The sequence below is a fragment of the Chaetodon auriga genome, chromosome 16 (genome assembly GCF_051107435.1).
Source record: "Chaetodon auriga isolate fChaAug3 chromosome 16, fChaAug3.hap1, whole genome shotgun sequence".
Lineage (NCBI taxonomy): Eukaryota > Metazoa > Chordata > Actinopteri > Chaetodontiformes > Chaetodontidae > Chaetodon > Chaetodon auriga.
The window spans coordinates 23,957,435-23,976,894 of record NC_135089.1 but is presented as its reverse complement, the minus strand read 5'-3'; the positions used below and the strand labels follow the sequence as shown (position 1 = coordinate 23,976,894).

At 41.2% G+C, this 19,460-nt stretch overlaps 1 protein-coding gene across 5 annotated transcripts in view; it reads left to right on the top strand.

Moving 5' to 3' along the window:
• The window catches only part of mettl22 (methyltransferase 22, Kin17 lysine), a 155,141-nt gene that overhangs the window by 79,571 nt on the left and 56,110 nt on the right, over positions 1–19,460 (top strand). For 4 of the 5 annotated variants that reach the window (XR_013078294.1, XM_076751840.1, XM_076751839.1 and 1 more), the window contains exons 6-8: positions 8,739–8,883; positions 11,720–11,791; positions 13,143–13,196. Coding sequence is in view for 4 of the 5 variants with exons in the window: in XM_076751840.1 (XP_076607955.1) it covers positions 8,739–8,883; positions 11,720–11,791; positions 13,143–13,196 (271 nt within the window). In the remaining variant the exon portion in view is untranslated. The remainder of the gene's footprint in view (positions 1–8,738; positions 8,884–11,719; positions 11,792–13,142; positions 13,197–19,460) is intronic. The other variant, XM_076751842.1, reaches the window with a different exon arrangement.

Genomic DNA, 19,460 nt, shown 5'->3' with positions numbered 1-19,460 from the left:
TGGTCTAAGATACCACTTACCAGCCACTTACATTGCAGTCTTGAGATCTCTCCCCAGGCATCTTAACAGCCATTCACACCATGGCCATGGACATGACCTTATTTAGTTACAGGATGGCCAGGTGGGTCAATGACCCACCTATTCTCACCCAACAACACCATGACTCATGTGACCCTAACCATTTGCATTATAGCTTGATGGAGCTATGATCCCGCAAGAGGACAAATGCCTGGTACTTCCCACCAGTCTGTTAGAAATGAAGAAGCCTTTTGGATGAGAGATCAAACATCTTCTGGAAGCACAAGCAAGTACAGTTGCCCTTGGAAGCACTTATAAGTTCCACAGCACAGAAACGGCTCTGACAAAAATTATAAATTATTTATTCATGTTGATCCTTGGTCTCTTAATCAGTTAACATATTAGATTTCCATTCCTGTGCAGATGATACTTAGGTTTACATCCCCAATAAGTTTGACGCCTGCCATCAGTTGCTGAAGCTGGAAGGAATTAAACAATGTAAAGCCCTAGTGTTATGCAATATTGCCAAACTCCCATTCATTGCTGATGTTGTTCAAGCATTCATCTCATCTTGGTTTGACTACTGCACCACCCTTTTCTCTGGCCTACTTGAATCAACTATTAGCAAATTACAGCTTGTACTGACTTCCTGAGAAAAATAAATAAAACATCAGTAGATGGCAGGGCTTTCTCTTATCAAGACATCCAATGGTAAACTCAAAACATATCTCTTTGCATCAGCTGTCACCCACATTGTTCCTGCCCTAAGTAATAAACTATAGTTATCTAGCTTATATTAAGTTTTATGTGAGCAGTTACATATATGCACTACATGTTGTACATGCACAGTTAGGTCCGGAAATATTTGGACTGTGACACAATTTTCATCAGCCCTGTACCCTACCACAATGGGTTTAAAATGAAATAATCAAGATTAAATTAAACTGCAAATTTTCAACTTTAGTTTGAGGGTATTTACATCAAAATTGGAGGAAGGGTTTAGGAATTGCAAACATTTTCATACATAGTCCCCAAGACCTAAAGTAATTTGACAAATGAATATACTCATTAATAAAAATGTTCATTCTCAAAAATCCTGTGCAGGCAATGACCGCCTCAAGTCTGGAACCCATGGACATCATCAAATGCTAGGTTTCTTCCTTTGTGATGCTTTGCCAGGCCGTGACTGCAGCTGTCTTCAGTTGTTGTTTGTTTGCAGGTCTTTCTTCCTTAAGTTTTGTCTGAAGCAAGTGGAATGCCTGCTCAATCAGATTGAGATAAGGTGATTGACTTAGCCATTGTAGAATATTCCACTTTTTTGCCTTGAAAAACTGCTGGGTTGCTTTCGTAATATGTTGTGGGTCCTTGTTCACCTGTACTGTGAAGCATTGTCCAATCAACTTTGCAGAATTGGGTTGAATGTGAGCATGTGACCTATTTCACTTGCATTTAGAGCTCCTTTGACTGCATGCTGTTGTTTCAAAGCAACAGCTTCCAGATGAAAATGCCACAGCTGGAATCAACCCCAGACCTTTTACCTGCTTAATTGATGATCAAATAATAAGTGAATAGCCCACACCTGCTCATGAAACTGTTATATTTAGAGTTTTTAGAATAAGACCCAGGGCAGAAGACCAGGGGGCAGAAGCAAAGCATGGAACTAAGGGAGCCGTGTAAACAAGAATGGTTTATTTGACAACAAAAACCATATACAATAGTATAAATAACTACAAACGACAGTCTCAACACAAAAACAGCCCTTAAACAAACACTCAGGTACACCGTGGCAAGCAGCTAGGAAGAAATGCAAAACTAGGAACAAGCAAACTACTAGAAAACAAGCCAGGGATAAACAAACAAGCAACTAATGAACTAGGCAAGAAATAAACACACACAGGCTACCAGGAACTAGGATTGGTACAAACACTTGAGACAAGTGGCTGAAAAGTCTAGCATAAAACTGAAAACAATCTGGCAACGAGACATCTCGAGAATGCCGCTTAAATTGAGAGATAACGAGTAGATAAGTTTCAGGTGTGCCGTATGCCCACCGAACAGCCTGGCCACACCTCCACTGCTTCACTGGAGGAGAAAACCCTTAACACAAAACATTTGTCCCAGTCATAACACAGAAAAACATAACACAGAAACAAAATAATGAATCTGCGCTGCTTAACAGTACCCCCCCCTCCCCCAAGGGATGACTCCCAGCATCCCACCAGGCCTGCCAGGGTTGGCCTGGTGGAACTCCCGAATGAGCGAGGGTCCGAAATAAAGCATCGGGGAACCTAAGAGTGTTCTTCCAGTCCCTAACCTTCCCAGTCGGCAAAAACTGGAGCCCCCTGCCCCGCTGCCGGACCTCCACCAGACGGCGCATCATGAAGCCGGGTGGTCTTCAATGATCCGGGTGGGAGGAGGGGGTTCGGAAGACGGGCAAAAATGGCTGGAGGCAACAGGCTTTAACTGGGATACGCGAAAAGTGGGGTAGATTCTCATATTACTGGGAAGTGTCAAATGAACTGCAGTAGGTGAAATAATTTTACCAATGGAGAAGGGACCAATGTAATGGGGAGCCAATTTGCGGGATCTAACCTGGAGAGAGATGTTTTTGTAGGGAAGCCAAACATGCTGCCCAGCGTGGTACTCAGGTGTTGGAGTCCGACGTCTGTCCGCTACCCCGAGTTGGTCTGAGCATTGTGTGCATACTTTATCCACGGGAGGTGCTCCGCCCAGTCAGAGGGGTTCAGGGCTTCCACACACCATAGAGTGGCTTCCAAGTCCTGATTAGCATGCTTGATCTGTCCATTTGTTTGTGGATGGAAGCCCGAGGAAAGACTTCCAGAGGCACCCAGAGCAGAACAAAAAGCTCTCCAAACCTGAGATATAAATTGTGGGTCTCTGTCAGAAACAATATCAACAGGAATTCCATGAATGCAGAAAACCTGTTGGACTAAAAGGCCAGAAGTTTCTCTTGCCTATGGTAACCCAGACAAAGCCACAAAGTGGACGATAGTGAGAATCATGTGATTACCTTTAGACCAAGGCAAGCCCGTGATGAAGTCCACTGCCATTTGAGACCGCGGTCGGTCGGGAACCAGGAGGGGTCGAAGGAGACCGGAGGGAGCCTGATGCAATGCCTTGACCCAGGCAAGAAAAAAAAAAAAAAAAAAAAAAAGGACAACGAAATAAGACAAATAACTGAAGACTGAAGAAGAGTAGCTGAAGACTGGAAAAAGACTGAGAGAATACAACTGAAACAAAGAATGAGGGAAGACTAAATAAGACAGTATATTCACTCCAGGGCGTGTCTAATGACCAATAGGCTGTCACGCATGTGAGATAGTTTGCAGGCGAGCGATGTGATTTCACCTTATAGAACGAGATTAACTAATGATAATTAACTAATGATTTGTACGAGGGACTCATCTGTTTCTCACTATGGTCAATCACATATATTCTAAATGATCAATTTTCAATGGCATTTCAACATCGTTCACAACATGCGTTGCACAATTTTTTATGAATAATGATAACATTCATCAATAATCATGATAACATTTTCTTATACTCATCCTAAAATACATGATGGCTAAGGGTGTAGCTAACTTAATAGGACAAAGAAATAAAGAAAGGCAGACTATATTTGCCGAAATGATTATTACTATTATTGTGACTCATTCATTCATTCATTCATTCATCTTCTATACCCGCGTATCCCTTTCGGGGTTGCGGGGGGCTGGAGCCTATCCCAGCTGGCAATGGGCGAGAGGCAGGGTATACCCTGAACCGGTCGCCAGCCGATTGCAGGGCAACATAGACAGACAAACAACCATTCACACTCACACTCACACCTATGGACAATTTAGAGTCACCAATTAACCTAATGAGCATGTTTTTGGTCTGTGGGAGGAAGCTGGAGTGCCCGGGGAGAACCCATGCATGCACGTGAAGAACATGCAAACTTCACACAGAAAGGCCCTGCCCGACCCGGGGATTGAACCAGCGACCTCCTGCTGCGTCACCATGCCGCCCTATTATTGTAACTGTCTCATGTCAAGCATATACAACCTAACTGCTACTACCCTCTAGATGGCAGTATGGTTCAATGGTAGTAACTCAAACAAACTTTTTAGGAGAATTAAAATCACAGTTTTGTCATTTTATAAGCTAGAAACACCGGAAAAGCATTGATATCATACAGATTATGGGTTTAGTACTGTAAGAACATCCAAAGTTAACTCAAACATATACTGTAGATTTAATTATCCTGGTGTGATAGAAAAGAGGCACACAGACATACACAAACAGTTTGCTTCAGGAATCTCTAATTTACAACCTATCAGCATTATCTGGTTTGGAGGTTCCTCTGAGACCTGGCACTTGTCCATTCAGACAGTTTTACTGTCCTTATCTCTCATGGAGCTATCAAGAAAGAATTAGCATCTCCATGAGAAACATCCTGGGTGAAAGGTAACCTTTGAAGTAGAAGTGTCTGTGTCTCTTGCTCCCCTGAAGGAATGTGAGAAGGTGTTCTGCAGCCAGACATCTTGCCTCTCTCTGAATTAACACTTCCCTGTAAACAGTTCAAATGGTCAGTAGCTCTTAAAACTTGGGATGTTTCACGACTCTCCTGAAGGAATGCAAAAAGGGGGAAAGAAGGTCAGTTACAGGTCAGTTTTGCTACACTATTACAACCCTGATTCCAAAAAAGTTGGGATTCTGTATGATATGAATTAAACAGAATCTTATTGTTTTAACTTATACTCAATTGAAAAAGGTACAAAAACAACATATTTAATGTTTTACCTCATCAACTTCATTGATTTTTGTAAAGATATGCTTATTCTGAAGTTAATGTCAGCAATACATCCATCTAGAGTATATTATTACCGTAGTCTGGATGTGTCATTTAATTTTAAACATGTTAACACACGTGTGTTAACACACAACAAACATTATATTTTTGTAATGTTTATTTTCTGTTCACTGTTTTCAATCTTACAAAAATTTACAAAAGAAAAGGAGATATGAAGTTAATGTACTGTTGAAGACACAAAAAATACAACTGCGGAGAAAAGAAAGAAAAGATAAAACAACAATCCTCAAACAACAACCTGCATGGTTCCTGTTCCAAAGAAGAAATCTCCATCTGGCCCCAACGACTACCGACCTGTTGCCCTTACATCGCTCACGACGAAGGTGCTGGAGAGAGTGGTTTTGGCCAACCTCTGACCACATGTGAAATCATCACTGGACTGTCTAGAGTTCACCTGCCAACCTCATCTGGGTGTGGACGATGCCATCGTACACCTGCTGCAGCGTGCTCACTCCCACCTGGATTGTAGCAGCAGCACTGTGAGGATCACTTTGTTTGATTTCTCCAGTGCATTTAATACCATTCAGCCACTGCTCCTGAGTGAGAAGCTGCCAGTGATGGGAGTTGACATGCCCACAATCTCCTGGATTACTGACTACCTGACAGACAGACTGCAGATTGTCCTACTGGGCAATGTTCTGTCTGAGACAGTGGACCGTCACACTGGTGGAGGATTACAAATACCCCAGAGTGCACCTTGACAACAGACTGAACAGGAAAACTAACATCAATGCTGTTTACAAGAAGGGGATGAGCAGACTCTATTTCCTGAGGAGGCTCAGATCATTCAACGCGTGCAGCAAGAAGTTGGAGATCTTTTACCAGTCTGTTGTTGCCAGTGCATTCTTCTTTACTGCAGTGTGCTGGGGGAGCAGCATCGGAGCTGGCAACACCAAGAGACTGAACAAACTGATCAGGAAAGCCAGCTCCATTATTGGCTGCAAAGTAGACACTTTTGAGAAGGTGGTGGAGAGGAGGACACTGGACAGACTGTTATCCATCATGGATAACCCTGAACATCCTCTTCACCACCTGGTGGAGCTCTGCTGTTGCAAGGGCCGCTTCAGGAAATCATTCCTGGCATGAGCCATCACACTGCACAATAGCAACTTAAACAGTTAATCCACCAACCTCACACACCCCAATATTTTACATATTATCTGCACTACTGCAATCTTGCACTTACAGTCTACTTTTTACATTTATTTATCATCTGAAACTGCATTAATTTTTTGCTGTAAGTACTAGCTTGTAAATTTACTTATATTGTATTTTTTATTGTATTATTATAATATTATCTAATATGTATTATACATTATCATACATATTATATAACTATATATTTAATTATACTTAGTTCTATTTTTATTTTTAACACTGCGGTTATTCCTGTTTATTTTTATCCTGTGACTGGCCTCCACACACAGCCAGCTACTCTGCTGAGCCATTTCGACGCTGCTGTGCTACAGTCATAAAATTCCACTTCATAACTGAAGCGTCATCTCTCAAAATCATCAGAAATCCAATTTAATAACAACAAAACATATTTAGATATATTGGCATTCAAAATAAATGATCACAGAGAAAGTTACAGGATTGTTTTCACAAGTTTACTGGCATAAAGCCTGTGACCCTCAGTGGACAGCTTACGTCATCATTTTGGAAAAGTTCTGCTTCCCTGTACACATGGAAACATCACGTTTTAAGATTTACATGCACCAGAGACTTTTGAAATATTGAAAAATGCATTTACAAATTTAACTGAGACTGAGAACACATTATTGACAAAAAGATCTCATCATCTTATGTCTTTGTGGTTGAATTTGGAGAACTGTAATAGATGCATTCATTTAACATAATCAGATGTGTTATTTGTAGTTATGCAGTTAACTACTTCACAAAATTAAGCAATAATCAAGGGTCAACAACTGCATGCCTTGTTCTGTATTTCAGGGTTCTCCCTGACAGCTGGGTCCCCACTGTCCTCCGGTTAATTACAGGGAGACCCTTACGAAAAAGAAGTATACTTCACGTTCATTTTATTAAATATACTAAAGCTTAAGTATATTTTTGACAGGAAAGAGGGCAGTGAGACAGGACAACACACAGCAAATGAGCCGCAGGTGGAAGTCGAACCTATGGCCACTGCAGAGGACTGGCAGTCTCAGTACATGGGGCACACACCATACCAACTGAGCTATGGGGCCAATTTAGTTCTAAATAGTATTGCAGTATTGAGTACACTTAGAAGTATACTACTAGTACATTGATATTAGTATATTTGCTGCATAAAGTATACTTGGAAAAATATACTTAAGCTTTACTTAAGTATACTTAATTAAATGAACTTGAAGTACACTTCTTTTTCGTAAGGGATGGCTCATAATAGCAGCCAGTACATATCAAGTCTGTCACAATAATGAGACCTTGGAAGAAATGTCAATTTTTTTCTCAAATAAAATCAGACAAATGTTTATCTGTTTCTGTGTGTGTCAGTAACACTACATAAAAGAGTAGAAGAAGAGTAGAAGTTCAGTTCCACCCATGTACTATTTACTCTAAGCTATTCCACCCCAAAGCTGATTTGTTACTGCAAATTTAGTTGTGGAATATGTAAGTTCATGAGATAGTATGTAAAACATACTGCAGTATACTTCAAAGAAGCCAATATGTATGTGAAAAATATTTTAGTAAGCTACTATCATATGAATAAGCGCAACTGCAATCCAAATATACTTGAACATTATTATACTTTTCCTATGTATATCTCGATCAAAAGTTCAAGTACAAGCCACATATATACTTAGACGGTATGCTTTTCAGTATAAGCCAAGTATACTTTTTAGTATACTTTTAGTTTAAAAGAGGTACTAATGATATACTTATATAAACTTCTTTTTTGTAAGGGGATGGCACTGGAGCCATCATGTGCATCACCCCCTCACATACAGTCACACTGTCAGCTACAGCGGCACCTGTTCTTCATGTAATTTAGCAACTAAACACAAAAACAGTAATGTTGTTAACCATGTTAATTGTCTTGTATTTGTACTATGCATGTGATTTACTACTGTTAAGTGTATTGTCAACCGGCTACTACAAGAAAAGCACAGTACCTGTTTGCAGTAAAACTAAAACATTCATAAATGTATATGTTACAAAGAATACATTCCACACCCTTTCAACACAAACCTACTTTACCTAACTCCTAACTAAACTTCATAACTTAATAAAGCTAATTGTATCCAGTTTTTGTTCAGTTTGTCTTTTCTGTGTAATCACTGTGTTAACAAATTGTGCCTTATTTTCTTACGTGATAAGGTGAGTCACTTCTCAAAAATGTGATAACGTAAAGATTCTAGTGGGTTGGCAATCATTTAGTAGATGTATATTGGAAATAATTCATGTATTAGCTGATGATATTTAATGTTTCATGTAAAACCCTGATTCTAAAATTTGGGAATCTGGGTAAAACTTAAATAAAAACAATGCAATCAGTGACAAGACCCCATCCTTGCTTGTGAACGACTGACCCTTTCGAGGATGAACCAATTAACCTGTTCAGCTGTGGAATGTTCCAAACACATGTTTTTGGAGAATTCCAAGTTTTGTTTGTCTTTTTTGCCCCCATCCTAACTTGTTTGAAACATATTGCTGGCATCAATTCAGAATAAGCATATATTTACAGAAATCTATGAAGTTGTTGAGGTAAAACATTAAAGGTATTTTCATTGTACTGGTAATGAAAACAGTTAATGTTGAACCGTCCCATGAATTGTTTGTGCAAGTGGTGGTTGATTTTAAGAAGTTATTAAAGCAACGTGTCTTTTTTTGCTTGCATCAGGTGTGGCGAGGGGCATTCCTCTTGGCTGACTTCATCCTCTCTAAGCCAACTGTGTTCAGAGGTGCTACAGTCCTAGAACTTGGAGCTGGAACAGGCTTAACCAGTATCATCATGTCAACCTTAGCCAAAACAGTGTACTGCACAGGTATAATGCCATCAAGAAGATGTCCTAATTAAATTGTATATTATTAGGTTATTATATCTGCATTGACAGCTGAGAATTCTCTGAATACCACTGAATCAACTTGAGTATAGAAGGTCCTACTCAAAGGTCTGTATTGTTTTTTTTTGTTGTTGTTTTGTTTTGTTTTTCCTTGCTTAGCCATTGTCTCATGGTTTTCATCAGTGAATCGAGCTGGCAAAGGAGTAGTCACATGATGGCTGATGTAGACTGAAATTGTGAGATTTCTGAGCTTGTGACAGCTCAGACAAAGAAAGTGAATTTAGAAATTATTATTCCACACACACTGACCTGAAGCTCAAGAATGGCATTCCATGCTCAAGTCCATTCATAGAAATATCAGTTGTTAAACTTAGAAATTCAAAGATATTGACATAATCCATAGCACAGTAGTCTAAACATCTGACGTAATTAGCTCTGATCATCATTCAGACACATTATAGCTGCCTTTTTCTTGCTCTCTCTTCTATGTTTTCTGTTTTTGTTTATCTGTTTAGTCTTCATCTCTCTCATCTCTTATCCAGATACAATCACCAGAGAGGAATTGTTGAATATTTGAAAGTCCATTACTTTTTCACAGATTTTAGCACGCCCATAAAGTTTTTGAGAGATCTTAGCTGGAGGAGCAGTGTCACTTTATGGGTCATGGAGGGGATGCAAGGCAGGTAAATACACTTTAGTACCAGTTAAACTGCCCTACAGTGCAGGAAACAAAAATGTTTTTTTCAAGATACACTACCCGTGCTTCAGCAAAGCCTGGCTGAGTGAGTCCATTCCAGATAGTAAATTTGAAGGCTAGTAGATGTATAGTCCTCAGTGAACTGTGTAACTGAGTTCTCGTTGAAAACTAGGGCTGGTGGAATCTGTTTTTATACCAACGAAACCTGGTGTACAGATGTTACACTGTGAAGGAAGAAATTCCATGCTCACATAAAGACGTTTTTCATTAACCATGCTGTATCGTACGATTTTTACTTCTTTATTGTGGCATGTGTTTCCATCCCACTTCAACAACAATACAAAAACAAAATGAACCAAAGCTCCACTAAGGCCATCCAATGCTTTTATCCCACTTGTCTTCTTAACTTTACTGGCACACAGCCTCTGACTCCTCAGTGGCCTGGCTTCCTTCATTGTTTTGCTAAAATTCTGTTTACCCCATACACACTGAAAGACCAAGCCGGTGTTTTAAGATGTATACACTCTAGAAACCACTTTGGAAAAGCTCCGTTTTGAGTGGAAAATACAGTTTTAGTCTGGACAGGGGACTGAAACTGAGAGAAAAGTTTTTACAAATCTGACTGGCCTAGTGTGGGTGTACTCATAGACATCCCTTAACAAACTGCACCCTATGCAATTCCCTCTCCTCTCCCCACCTTCACTCAGGATCTTTGAAGAGGATGTGTGTTGCTTCTTTCAGACAGGAGATCAAGAAGGCAGCAGGCCCAGATGACATGTCATGCCCTGTCTGAAAGTTTTGACTAATAAGCCCCCATCTTTACACAATCTTCCACAAATCACTGGAGATGTAAGAAGTCCATACCTGTTTCAGACACTCCACAATAATCCCCATCCCTGAGAAACCAGGACTGGACTTAAAGGCCTGTTGCCCTGGTGTATGTGGTCATGAGGACTTTCAGGAGACTGGTGCTAGCCTCACGGGCTCCCTGCTTGACCACCTGCAGTTTGCCTAACAGGCAAACAGGTCAGGGAATAATGGTGTTAACCTTGGACTGTCCCACTTCCTGTGACACTGCGACTCCTCAGGGACAAATGCAAGTGGACTTCAGCTGGGTATTCAGTACTTCATCCCAGAAGTCGTCCACTTGAAACTCACCTAGTTCACTGCACCCACCTCTACCTGTCAGTGGATTGCAAACTTTCTGACAGACAAGAAGTAGTAGGTAAGGCTGGGATTAATCATGCCCAGTATCTGGTCAATCACTACTTTTGCCCCCCTGTGATGTATGCTCTGTCCACTGCTCTTTTCTCTCCTACGCTGTTTTAACCTCCTGTCTATTAAAAACAGGTTAAAACAGCTTGACCTCTGGTGCATTCACAACAACTTGGAGCTGAACATGTTTTAAACTATGGAGATTAAAGTGAATTTAAGGAGGACATTTAATGTCAAAAACAGTCCCTGTGCAATAACCATGTAACCTGCAACTTATATATATTACACTTTAATAGAGAGATTGTAAAATAAAGTATACATATCATACATCATTGTCAAATATAAAACCAAACAGGCTGTATATACTCTGCATGGATGCGTATACATGCAAATACTGTACATAAATGATCATCTACCATTGGTTACAGTGTTTTACTCAATTCTTCACATATCAGTTGGAAAAAATTATACTATAGTGGGGGATTGCAGAAATGCAGTTCAGGACAGTAGCTCACCCATAAATTCTACCTGCAAAGACAATAATATTCAGTTTTTGTTAACACTGTCAGAGAGGAGTTCGTTTCCCTATATGTTTGGTATTGACGGTGTGTTACAATGGTATACGCTATACTGTTATAACAAAAGGGGATGGCCAAACTTCATCAAAACTGCATATGGAAAGGAAGTAAACAAACAAAAAGAATAATTGCTTTGAACAGTGGAGACATAAGGAGCTGGATTGCAGCGCTTTTGATTTTTTTTCTTCTGTCCTTTGTAGAGAATTTAGATGGTATGATAGAGCAAAGGTATGCTGAGCAAAATAGAAATCTCATCTACTATCATCTTACTTCTTGTTTTTATTTTGTTTTTGTTTCTCATGCTGAAACACCTAATTTTGTTTTACAGATGTTGGAGAAGACCTTCTAAGCATGTGCAAGAGAAACGTAACGTTAAACAGACACATGATGGAAACTTCAGGTGAGATATGAAGAGAAGTATGCCAGATTACTCGTTTTTCCCTTATTTCTTTCTCAGTTTTTTCCAGTTCCAGCGGATACCATGGGCACTGCTGCATTACACATCTTCATTTGGCCTAGGGTATATGTGCTTCCTTCAGTATATAGGAAATTGTACTTCTTTTTCATCCAGCAGCAAAGTTTCACTAGGAAAGTGTAATATATTGTCAATTTGTTGCCATTTTGTGACAATATATCAGTAGGAGAAAATTATGATACTCATAATTACTTAAATCATATTTCCCTTGCTTACATACAGCCAACAATAATACTGTCACTTAATACAGAATAAGACTTTGACAAAGTAAATTGATAATCCTAAGCTCAACCCTACAATACTGTCCACACTCATCACCAATGTCATCAATTTTCATGTTGCACACTATGACACATGATCACTAAAAGCGCTTTTACACTAGTCACTATTCACCCATTCAAACACACATTCATACACTGGTCATTACGCTCATTATGACCAGAAACTATTCAAACACCCGATGACACAGCATGGGAAGCAACTTGGGGTACATTATCTTATCTATACTTCAACATGTAGACTGCAGGGGCCAGGGATTGAACCACTGGCCTTCTGGTAAGTGGACAACTGCTCTACCTAGTGAGTCACATTGTCATTAGAATGTTTTACTCTGGTAAAATATGATAGGTCAGAATCTGGTCACATACTATGCATTTTTCCAGGTTCATATTTATGTTTTGGCGTAGTAGTAAAGTAGTAAATGTTTTCATGCTTTTATCAAAAAACATCTCAGGTACTGTCCATTACTGCAGCAGGAGTATTCTCCCTCAGTCTTAACAGTACATTTTAGCTCCTGCCTTTACGGCCTCTTTCTGGAGAAGCACAATCTGCTCTGATTGGTCAGTTCCAGCAAGCCTGAGCAGGCACTACCCATGTGAATATTATTATAATAAACTTAATTTTACATATACCTTTTGAGTGCCCAAAGGTTCCCAAATTATTTAGAGCCCAGTTGCAAGCACAGTTGTGGTTCAGTAATGATCTTGGGTCACTTGTGCTTTCCTGGAATGGAAAACAATTTAAAAATCAAAGGCTAATGGGGCTGGGGGATTGCAGAACAGCAGTTCAGGACAAAAGCTCACCCATAAATTCTACCTCTGCAAAGATAATAATGTTAAGGTTTTTTTTTTCTCTTCCAATTGAAAGTGAATTGATTAATAGGGCAAAAACAAATGTTACATTCTGACTTTATCAGTAGATTACAATGAAAACCTAAGGAAAGCTTATGACAGTTTATTTGACTTAATACTATGTCCTCTGATTTGTGATTCATCAGGTGGAGAGGTTAGAGTGAGACATCTAGACTGGCTCCAGCACGACCTTTGTACAGGTAGCACACACACTTATTTTTGCTTTTCAAACCAATGTGCTATAGTATAAACCTAGAGCCACATGATTTACTAATAAAATAAAAATAAAATCTTACTGCGCCGATTTACGGTGGCGCACAGTAGTGCAGCGGCTTCTCAGCTACCAGTGACAGGCATTGAAACTAACTTTAGGAAAAGTTTAGTGAGATATAGTTCCGCCGAACTGCTGCACTTTGCTACTCGTAGCATAGTGATACAGCCAGAGCTAAAAGCATTACTGGGCAAAATGCAGATCCTGAGAATGACCAACAAAACATGCCAGCTCAAGGGGAAGAGGAAGCGATGTACATGGAGACAGAAGAGCCGGCAGGAGACCTGTACTTCCCACGCTCTTTCTGGCGAATGTCCGCTCTTTGGATAACAAGATGGACTTATTGCGACTCCATCTAAACAGCTACAGAGAGATGTGGAATTGTTGTGCACTTCTCCTGACAGAAACTTGGCTAAATCACAACATTCCGGATTCATCCTTCCAGATTGAAGGATCAGTTCTCTTCCGAGCCGACCGCAACCACCGCTCTGTGTTTATATCAATAAGGAGTGGTGCATAAACTGCAGCCTCGTGAGTAGACATTGTTCAGAATATGTTGAATACCTGTCACTAAAGTGCCGACTGTTCTATCTGTCCAGAGACTTTGCAGTTGTGCTCATTGTTGCTGTTTACATTCCCCCGAGTTCTGCTCTCATCAACTGCCTATCTGAAATAAAAGCTTGGTTCACCTCAAACTTTCTAAAATTAAACAGTGACAAAACTGAAGTCCTCATTGGCGCAAAGTCCACACTGTCTAAGTCTGCCAGCTTCTCCCTTACAATCGACAGCTCCTCAGTCTCCCCCTCCCCTCAGGTAAAGAGTCTGGGTGTCATCCTCGATCGCTCACTTTCATTTCAATCTCACATTAATATCATTTCCCAGACTGTATATTTCCATCTATGTAACATTATTCGTCTCCGTCCCTCCCTCAACCCCCGTACTACTTCTATCCTCGTTCACAGCCTCGTCACTACCCATATCAATTACTGTAATTCTCTCCTCTTTGGTCTTCCTCACAAATCCCTCCATAAGCTGCAACTCGTACAGAACTCAGCCGCTCGCATCATCACCAAAACCCCCTCTTTTCACCACATCACCCCCGTCCTACTGCAACTCCACTGGCTCCCGGTCAATTTCAGAATCAAATTCAAAATCCTCCTGTGTGCATTCAAAGCCATCCACAACCTCGCCCCTCCCTATCTGTCTGATCTCCTCCATGTCGCCACCCCCTCCCTCTCCCTCAGGTCCTCCTCCTCCATCCACCTTACTTTGCTCCCTGCCCGCCTCAGCACCATGGGGAGCCGAGCTTTCAGCCGCTCTGCTCCCCAACTCTGGAACTCTCTGCCACCGGACATCCGTAACTTCAACTTTCTTCCTCACTTCAAATCCAGACTCAAAACCTACCTGTTCAAGAAAGCATACTCCCTCTGATTGCACTGTCCAATTTTATAGCTCTTATCTGTGTATATCTTTAGTTGTTTTACTGTACTTGCTCCATCTTTGTAAAGTGTCCTTGAGTGTCTAGAAAGGCGCTTTTAAATAAAATGTATTATTATTATTATTAACATCAATGTAGCACTTAGGGGGCTACGTGACCACAACTGTGACCTACAGACCAGACACCCGGCTGCTTTCTTTGTGGTGGCAGGTGATTTCAACCAGGCTAAATTAACAAACATCTTGCCACGTTTTTTACCAACATATTTTGTTGCCAACTAGAGGGGAAAAACACCCTGGATCATGTATACACCAATAAATGGGAGGCATATAAAGCAGTCGCCCATCCTCACCTGGGCTTCTCTGACCATATTTCCATTCTGCTGGCCCCCGCCCACTATCCTGTTCCTAGGGACAGTAAACCTGCACAGAAAACCATCACTGTGTGGCCAAATGAGGCCATCCCCATGCTTACAGGACTGCTTTGAATGCACAACATGTCAGGTATTCAGAGAGGCAGCTGAGGGGGGAGTGAAGGAAATGCGTCATCCGTTTGTGGCTATATCAGCAAATATATAGATGATGTCACCACCACCAAGAAAATAACTATACACCCCAACCAGAAACCGTGGCTAAACGGGGAGGTGCAATCTCTGCTGAAAGCACGGGATGCAGCCATCAGGTCGGGGGACACAGAGGCCCTAAGGTCAGCAGGAAAGAACTGGATGCAGGCATCAAGAGAGCAAAATCAGTCTATGCTCTCAGGATACAGGGTCATTTTTCCTGTAATGACCCTTGGAGTATGTGGAAAGGCATAAAGGCGGTCACCGATTACAAGGGGAAAAGTTCAGAGTGCTCCAGGGACCCCTCCCTCACGGATGCCCTCAACAACTTCTATGCCCGCTTCGAGACATCCAACTCTAACTCGACCATCAGGCCCATGTTACCCCCAGACGAGCACCCCCTCAGTGTGTCTGCTAGGCAGGTGACTGGGGCACTGCGGCGGATTGACTCCCGTAAGGCGGCAGATCCGGACAACATCCCGGGACGAGTGCTGAAGGAGTGCGCCCAGGAGGTTACCAGTGTGCTGACAGACATATTCAACCTCTCCCTCTCTCAAGCTGCTGTTCTTGTGTGCTGGAAGACATCAACCATCATCCCAGTACCCAAGAACTCAGCCGTGAAAAGTATGAATGATTATCGGTGGCTCTTACATCAATAATCATGAAACGCTTTGAGTGGCTGGTCATGGACTACATAAAGGACACCGTAGGCAGCAATATGGACCCCCATCAGTATGCATACAGGAAAAACAGGTCTGTGTCTGATGCAGTATCAGCTGTTGTCCACTCTGCTCTCACCCACCTGGAGATCATGGACACTTACACCATGGTGTTACGGTGTTGAATGCAGAACTGAAGTCAAGGGTCTTCCTTGCCTGTGTTGATGCGTTCAACACCATCATTCCGCAGACATTGGTCAATAAACTGCTGCTCCTGGGACTTAGACCGTCTCTTTGCAAATGGGTCCTTGACTTCCTGACAAACAGGCCGCAGTCTGTTAAGGTCCATGGCATCTCATCATCCACCATTGTGCTCAACATCGGCTCACCTCAGGGGTGTGTACTGAGCCCCCTCCTCGTCACGCTCCTTACACATGACTGTTCATATCAGGGCAGTCATATAGTAACGTTTGCTGATGACACGGCCATCGTTGAACTAATCTCCAAAGGCGATGAGTCTGTGTATAGGCAGGAGGTGAGTGACCTGGTGGACTGGTGCAGAGGAAACAACCTTTGTATCAATGTGGATAAGTCTTAAGAGATAGTTGTGGATTTTAGGAGGGGGAGGCATACCCCACCTAGGTGGAGATGGCGTCTTCATTTAAGTACCTGGGGATTCACATCTCCAGTGACCTGACATGGAGAACTAACACATCCAACATTCTCAAGAAGGCTCACCAGCGCCTGTACTTCTTGAGGAGGCTGAAGCAGGCTGGCCTCAGTCCTGCTGTCCTCACCTCCTTTTACAGGTGTGTGGTGGAAAGCACACTGACATCCTCCATCACTGTCTGGTATGGGAACTGCTCTGCAGCGGAAAAGGCAGCCCTGCAGAGAGTAGTTAAATCTGCTCAAAGAATTACAAACTGCAGTCTCCCTCCCCTGGACGACATCTTCATCAGCAGATGCAGGAGCTGTGCCCCTAACATCATGAGAGATCCCTCTCACCCAGCACACAACCCCCTCCCCTCGGGCAAAAGGCTGCACAGCCTCAATGCTAGGACCACAAGGCTAAAGCGCAGCTTCTACCCAGAGGCGATGAGGCTTGTGAATTCAAGACTGTCAACTAACTCTTAACTGTATGCTGCTACCATTCCTTCTCCTTAGAAACTGTATTCCTTCATGTTCTGTAGACACTTTATGGACTGCTGAATGCCTTGGTATACTTACTGCTTTGATTGCTTTTAAGAACTGATTCTTTGATTTTATTATCCTATTTTTAGATATTATTTAGTATTATTCTTCATTTAAATCTTTTTTTTTTTTTTTTAAATCATAGGCTAAATGAGGTACTGCCACTGCCATATTGCTGGTCCTGAGAGCGAATTTCGCTCTATATGTGTGTAACATACTGAATGACAGTAAAATGAACTTGAACTAAAATGGTGCAGTGAAAATGTACATTTCAGATGAATACCGAAAAAATAGATGAGTGGTTCTCAGAGTGAGGTCCAACGACCAACAGAGGTCCCTGAAAGCCCAGGCCTACCAATAATCATTGTTGTAAATAAATGGCCGGGGCTCCCCTATTGGCCGGGGGCTCCAAGCAACTGCCTGGCTTGCCTGTCCACAAGCCCCGCCCCTGGACGCCAGGTCCGAGGAGGTAAAACCTGGACATTGCCATAATGACTGAATAAGGGTCTCTGGAGCTTGATCACACCAGGGACAGGTTGGACTAAATATCAGATAACTGAGCAAGCAAAATAGAAAGATGAAGTCTCTGAGATATTTGAAATTGGATTAAAGTGTCTCTCCACATTTGGACGTTGTATGGATCGTCTCAGCTCATTTGACATCATGGTAATCTTTTAACAGGTAATTTTCTCCTTTCCACCAGCCTGACATATCTGTCAACCAGGGATGTTTTGGTCATCATGAATGCATGCAGGACATCATGCATGAAAAAGCATGAATTCATTAATGTAATACTTCCTGAACAATCAGGAATGTACGATACTTAACAGTATCTCACACAAGCCTTAATGTAAGAACAAAATATTAATAATTACGGTATTTCAATCATCAAGATTTCTGAGTTATTAGTGATGGTCATATCCTCTTTGTAGTTAAGCTTGCAGGTAATGGGACAGCCTAAAATACTGCACATGAATTCTGTTAAATTATGTGTGATCATGATTTACTAGGCATTATATTTTTCATGACTGTGTCTTGCTCTTCAAATAAAGCAGTGACCTGGTCCTTCTTTAGCACTGATGAATACAATACGATTAAGGGTGGCATAATATTAAAATAACAATTATTAATCATTTGTTACATTTACCAAGGAGGTTATGTTTTTTTTGTTCAGTTTGTGTATATGTTTGTCTGTCAGCAGAATAATGGAAAAACTACTGGCCTGATTTTCATGAAACTTGGTGGAAGGATGGAGCATGGGCAAATGAAGATCCCATTAATTTTTAGAGCACATCACGGGGCAGATAAGCAAATTATTTTTCACTTTTATTAACATACGGCATTAGGCCTTGGCAGAATAAATGCCATGCATCTGAAAATCCGGTAGATTGTAGTAAAGTTCAGTAGTGACAAAATATAACCAATTGCAAAACAATAAGTAATTGAATATCAATAAAAACACGATGACTCGTACAGAATTTATCTGGACATCACCAATTATCTAGTTTATGTATCCACAATGTTGATTGCCATGATGATTGCCATTGTTCTAAACAAAGAAATTACAATATCTGGCCTTTAATTCATGTTAAATATTACACATGTTAAATATTACACATTAAAGTACCATAAATATCCCAATGATAGTGAGCCTAACCGAACACATAGTTCATCATAATATGTCATATTTTACGAATAAGATAAAGGATTATCAATTAACCCTCATGCCAATTTAAGGACAGCATAATCTCAATTAATAGAAAGAAGCTGCTACTTGAATTGAATTGAAGATTATTTAAAAGACACATGGCAAACACCTGCAAACACTTAATCAAGGTGAAGGTGTTTGGAGACAAAGAGAAGGAAGTCATAATCCAGACCTCTACTTAAAGAGTGGCAGGTGAAGTTGCTGAACCAGCACTTGGTGTCTTCTTGTGGAGATGAGGGCAAATAAACTTGCAGTTTCTGTCATGATCCATGTAGGATAACTGGACCAGGTTAGCAAACAGGATGGTTAGTTTGTAATCAGGATGTAACTATGAGTACAACTAACAACCAAGTAGTGGTGTGGCTACTTAATAACCAAACCAGGACAAAACATTACAACAGTAAACTGGCGATTTCTTAGCTAATAAGTAGGCTTGGAAGAGTTGTGGTTCCGATGTTGAATGCAGTTTTTGCTGTGTTGTGATAGGGCCAGTTGGAGGGAAACTGGTCGCTCCTTTGTTCACCTTGCAGTGTCAGCAGCTCAGCACTAACTTGTTAACCGCTAACTGAACTTGTTCACTCTCAGTTAGTGGTGTGAATTTAGCCAACCCTAATCCTAATGCCGGGGAGAGCCAT